Genomic DNA, 6,000 nt, shown 5'->3' on the forward strand with positions numbered 1-6,000 from the left:
TTAAGCTTCACCCAGAAAAAAAGGTTTCACCGGTCTCAGTGAGCAGAGCTGATCCTCCACACACAAGGCAGGGAGAGGGGACTGCAGGAGGTATGATAGGCCATCGATGACAGACCTAGCAAGGCTTTAATCATGAAGCTGCTGTTAAAAACCCCAAGAAACATGCGGAAACAACTAGGTAGTGGTATTTAAGCACATACAGCAGAAAATTCCTCAAAGTGAAATACAGACCATCCCAACACGCAGCCTTGCTGTAAAATTAGTTTCCATGGTCAAAGCCCAATCCACTCATATCTAGCTCACCTTTCGCGTTAACCAGGCATTAACTTGCGCTTCTAGGAACTCTTTAGGCATAGGGCCCCACAGAAAACAGCCATCTCAGTACTCCAGTTTCCACAACTTCAGCAAGCCCTGCTTGTTTTTCTCGTCAGAAGAAAAGCTTTTACAATTTTCAAGACGTGACCAGCTGCACTCCTCTGAGGTCACCATGCTGTATCAGCAACAAACTGTCTTTCCCAGCAGAGAAAATTTCAAACTAGCAAGCGAACAAAATTTTTTTTTCCCCGTCTCTCATGCATACTGAAAGCCTTCAGTTTTGATTTCCTACAAAGATCAGTTCATCAGGCCGTGCGTCTTATACCCATACAAGATCTCCTACCTCAGCAGGAAACATAGCAAAGCCAGACAAAAGCTGATGAACACTGAGGCTAGAGATGAGCATGCCTGCCAGTCGCTGCGATAGGCAAGAAGCTGGAACGGCAGGTGGTAAGGCTGGCACGCACTGTGGAGGAAGACAGAGCCCCTTCCCTACAGTGAAAGGAGGGTAACGAAGGACAGGGGGATGCTTCCTTACCCAGAAACATCACTCCAAGGTTTGTCTCTGTTAAGCACGATCTAGTCCGTTGCAGAGAGCTGAGCTGCGGCGAGCAGGGCACCGTCTCGGGACACTGCAGCGCCATGCTCGCACCAGCCTGCAGGAACACGCTTTCTCAATAGGCACTGCCATGAAACGCTTCCGGACAAGCTCCGTGACACTTCCTACCCTCAGCCCAGACTTGACACGTAACGGTGACACTGCCCAGAAGGCATGTCAACAGCTCTCAACAGCCTGTCTGGCAACACATTTGGGTAACAGATTACTGACTCTATGGTACAACCTTTCATGAATTACATTGCACATCTCTGAAATTCTAGCACTCTCTGTGCACCTACCGCCACCACCAGTGTTTGCTAGTACAACTGGAAAAGGCTCCTGCAGCTTTGTACAAGAACTCCTCCTGTCCAGCTAGAGAGAACTGCCCATCCAAATCACAGGCCCTGAGACATTCTGTTAAAAGGCTCTCCAGTGAGCTTTATTGCTGCAACTTTCCTGGGAACTATACCACTCGCTCAGTTTCTTCTTCTTCAGTTTTCTTGGCCTGCTTTGGCCTCAATTTAAGAGTTTCCATTCTTGCTTGTCTCCTGCTGCCATCTCCCTTGCCACAAGAACCAGTGGTTATTTGACCCGCTGCATACTCCCAAGAAGCCTTCACTTCCTCACTTTTTTCAAGCTGCATTTCCATTGCTTTGGCATGCCATTAGAGTGATCTGCTACAAACATTCCTGCAAATGGCTCAGGCCAGGATCCTCCTCCAAACAGGCAGAACTGTCAAGAGCTTTCTTACAAGGTTTATTAAAATCAATGGTAAAGGATGCAGTTTGCCATTAGTTGAATAGAAGTGTCATTTAGCAACATAAACTCACATTTAAGGAGGGATAAATTTTGAAAACATTCTATGGAAAATAATTTTCTTTAGTAGACGGTTTTGACCAACATCTCAAGACACAGAAAGAAACTGAATCTGCCAGTAAGTCAGACGTCTTCAAAGAGCGATAGCAGTAAATGCCTGTGAGGACTGTATAAAGTACTCCCAAATCACACAGTCTACCGTCCTTGGGGGAAGGGAAAAGAGAAAAGAATCTTCTAATAACTCTGCATGAACTGATTACTTTATACCACATTGCTTTCTAGCTCTTCTAGACTTCAAGACTATCTAGTATAACTGAGGACTTACTAAATAAATATCCCTGTAACATACTCATCCTCAGTTAAGTTTTCTAAACTCTCCCCTTCCCTTGTCGTAAATTTTGAAAAAGAAAAAAAAAATATTTCAATATTCCAGCAATAAGCTGTATTACAGATCTCAAAAGGGTTCTTTTTTAACTTAAGTTGAAATTTGCTAAATGCACTCTAGAGGCTCCTCCTCTTTTCGGGCTCCCTTTCAGCTATTGCTAGAGAACCTCAGTCCCCACAGACTTCACACTTACAAGCCAACTGATATTATCTTGCAGGAAGTAACCTTAAATATACATATACGATAATAAAGTATTGCACTCATTCAGCATAGGCCATGCGAAGCTTCCCAAGTGTAGCTGCTAGAACAAACAAGCCCATCAGCAACTTCTTTTCCCTAATGCCACATGTCTGACTACTTGTTCCCTGTACATACCCTTTGGAGAAGTTGAACAACAGAGGTGTAAACCTAAGATTAATATTTGAAAGATTGAGGGAATGTTGGAGCTAGGCAGCTATTTCCAGCACACAGCTGCAGCTATGGAAAACCTGCTCCCCCTTTCTGCAAAGAGTTTTCTCTCACACTGTTCCCTTGGCACAGGAGATGACTGCATTTCCAGCATCCTTTGAGATGCTTCTAGCTCAGCAGTGGCTCTGAGAATGATCTGGTTGAGGAGTTCACAAATGAGTTTGCAGGGTTTTATACAGCTGGATCCAAAGAGCCTTTGCTGCAGCTACCTTCAATGCTGCACAGTGACACGAAAGGGATAATTTCATCACCAGACCAGATTTATCTAAGCCTTGCGAAGGAGCATTTGCAGTATATAATAACAGCCTCCTTTCCTAAGTGCTGTGCAAAGACTTTCAGATAAACAGATGCTGGCTCTGTCAGTGAGATCCTGTATTTTGACTTCTGACTGAATCTGAGCTAGAACAAGCATTAGGCCTGTATTAATGACTACTTTTGTTCTCAAGAAATCACAAGCTCAGTTAGTAGGACACGAACAGGACAGACTCTTCACAAATGTTGTTTGAAAACCTTGGTTTTTTATGTGACTTCTGTTGCAAGAATGATAATAAATGAATCCTTTTACCTGCCTGTACCTATCAGCAACTAACAGCTTGTTGCAATGAACTAATAAAAGGCATCTACAGGTTCTAAGGGCATCAGTCAGCACTGGAAAAAGATTCTTGCATTTCAGCCACCACAGCCTGTCTAGCGTGTTATTTTTCTTCTAACAAAGCAAAATATCATTTGTCACTGGCCCTAATCCTAATCTCCTGCTCAGAGATACAGAGGAATGATAACCCAGTGACACTCCACATATAATGCAGCATTGAAACAAGAGGTTTGCAAAGCTCCTCGCAAAATCTGAAAGTGAAAATGCACTGACAAAGACAGTGTGACCTTATATTCAGTATGAAGTATACAACTTGAACACATTCAGAGTAAGGGAGGTAATTCCAATCTTGCTGCCCTCTTCTCACAATTTACAATTACAGGGCTTTCCTTGAAAAATTGTACCAAACAGCAGAGGTCTGCTTGTTACAATTCGCCTATTTCCTTCAGGGATTTCAGGCAACATTTTTGCCTATGGACCCCAGTAGACTGGGATACTACGAGAAGTACTACACCTAGAACACTGGGAACTAGAACATGGTTTTATAGTGGAGTTTAACAGCCCTCTGATATCTGAGGATGGCACATGCTCATGTATACATCTACTCCTTCTGTCTTACCTAGGAAAAGTCTTTCTTGCAGAGAACACACCCATTAAAAAAGGCCACAATTTCAGACTCCATGCCTGAGTGTAGTCTCCTCTAAACCCAGCCCATCACCTGACATGTAGTGATGGCATACCCCTGGGACCAGCCATGCTTCTACGACATGCAGCCAGGAGAGGAGGAGGGCTGCTGTGACCATGCAAGCCTTTACCAGCCTGAGGCCTCTCGGGCAGATTCAACGAGCAAGGGCCAGCCTTTACCACGCTGTTTCAATTACACCTCTCCATTCAAAAGGCCTAATAACCATCAGCTTGAAGAGGAGAGTGAGGTTCATCATCTCAAAAGACACTGGATTTCCAAATCCAATTCAGGAACCAAACTTCCTTACACTGCTCAGTTTCCAGTTTCTCATTTTAGTAGTTTGACTGTTACAGCACATACTAGGGCCTCTTAGGTTAAAAAAAGCACACCTTTTACACCCTGCATACACACACTGAGTTTCTTTACTGCTCACTCTTGGAAGATTTTCACTACCAGGCTGATGTTCTCAGGACCAGTCAGTACTCAAAAGTAAGCAGTTATAGAAAATTTCATAGTCTAGGCCTTCCTGAGAGGGAAGGGAATGAAGAAAAAAAACCCCAAAATACCCAAACAACCATCTCCCCTTAAAAGAAATCTTCTCAACAACTCTAAAAATGAAATAACTGGGAGTGAAGAAGATAAGATTTGTCAGGGAAAAAACTTCAACTGAAGTGTTTTCATGTAACTAAATTATTGGCCCTTGAAAAAGGGTAATTGCACATACACACTCATTTATCAAAACCAACTGCCAGACGTTGGGAAAGAAGCCAATATGTATATAGCCCTAATTCAGCTATTTGCATATTAAAAAGAAAATGACTGGAGAGCTGGACACTGAATGGAAACCAGCTATCCTCACCCAGAGCGCTGTATGTTGCTAAGTGACTGGGGGAGCCCTGTGTCATCCAGCTCACAAACCCAGCAGAGGGTTTAAGCAGGTGCTTACAGTTAAGCATGGTAATAGCCCATTAACTCCACCTATAATTAATACCTGCAGATAAGCCTTTATAGATTAAAAGCTATATACAGTTATTAACCAGTCCAGCTAAAATTTTGACAGGTAAATTTTTTTCAGGAATACACACACAGTGTTTTGCAGGCAGGTATGAACATGTTCCGTCAGTGCTCGGAGCCAGGTGAAAACAACAGTGCTGTGCAGCACTGCTCAAAACAACAAGCCAAATGAAAGCGCTGCGTCTATGACAACGGCACCATGGGTTCCTGTTTCCTAGCTGGTTCAGAAAACAGACAGGTGAACTCAGCCTAACGCACAGACACAGATGACACCTATCTACAAAAGACAATGCAAACATACCTTTTGCTGTCCTAGGTGCGAGAAAAGAAACAGGAAAAATAGTTAGCGCTTAACTTAAAAAAAAAAATTAATATCCAAAGTGCAGTTTTTGTAAAGGGATGTGTTTCTATTGTTGTGTATTGCAATTGATTTAGGCTATCATGCACGGTCATTGTTTTAAGATGTGGCAAATATCCCCGTGTGCCAGCTTTTAGAATAGTGTGGTGTCATCAGTACAAACTTACCTTCCTAGCTCTTCCCCAATTTCGTAAACGTCCTCCACCTTCTGTTGCTTGAACAAAGCCATATTTGGACTTTTCATTGATGCACAAAGATGATGCAACTAGAATATTAAGAATGACATTCGTTACAATCTTCCAACAGGCAAAGACTCAGTAAAACACATTTCTGTTATAGTCCCTTTGTATTCATCGCAGCTCATTCATGGCCAAAGTTACCACTGATCAACTAAAAGACTTAATTTAGCAAATAGTGAGGGTCCAAATCTGGAAAGAGGTGAACCGCTTTTAAGTGAAGAGGGTTCTTGCGCCTCACTGAAATACCTGAGCACATACTTAACCAGAAGCACAGAACACACCATGAAACATAAATGTGATAGAAGTAAAGTGACTAATTAATAATTTGACAAAGTTATGGACAATAAAGCATCCACACTACACTGAAGAGAGCTAGCATATGAATCAGCGTTACAGGCTTCTTCGTCAAAGTGTCAGCAGGCAGACCATGAACCGAGGAGACCACAAGGCAGAGCTTCCTTTGTCTCATGCCAGGCAGTGTTTCTGAAGCACACAGGCAGGACAGCAAACGGAAGTCTGAACCAGTGCTG

The 6,000-nt window shown here is 43.0% G+C and overlaps 1 protein-coding gene across 1 annotated transcript in view; it reads right to left on the reverse strand.

Moving 5' to 3' along the window:
• Positions 1 to 5,475, reverse strand: part of DAPK2 (death associated protein kinase 2) — a gene marked incomplete at both ends in the record, with an annotated part of 38,945 nt that extends 33,470 nt beyond the window's left edge. Inside the window, one exon of the mRNA XM_082005458.1 lies at positions 5,399 to 5,475. Within this exon, the coding sequence (XP_081861584.1) occupies positions 5,399 to 5,475 (77 nt within the window). The remainder of the gene's footprint in view (positions 1 to 5,398) is intronic.
• Between the last annotated feature and the right edge of the window lie 525 nt (positions 5,476 to 6,000).

Source organism: Phaethon aethereus (assembly GCF_964289735.1).
Source record: "Phaethon aethereus genome assembly, chromosome: 12".
Lineage (NCBI taxonomy): Eukaryota > Metazoa > Chordata > Aves > Phaethontiformes > Phaethontidae > Phaethon > Phaethon aethereus.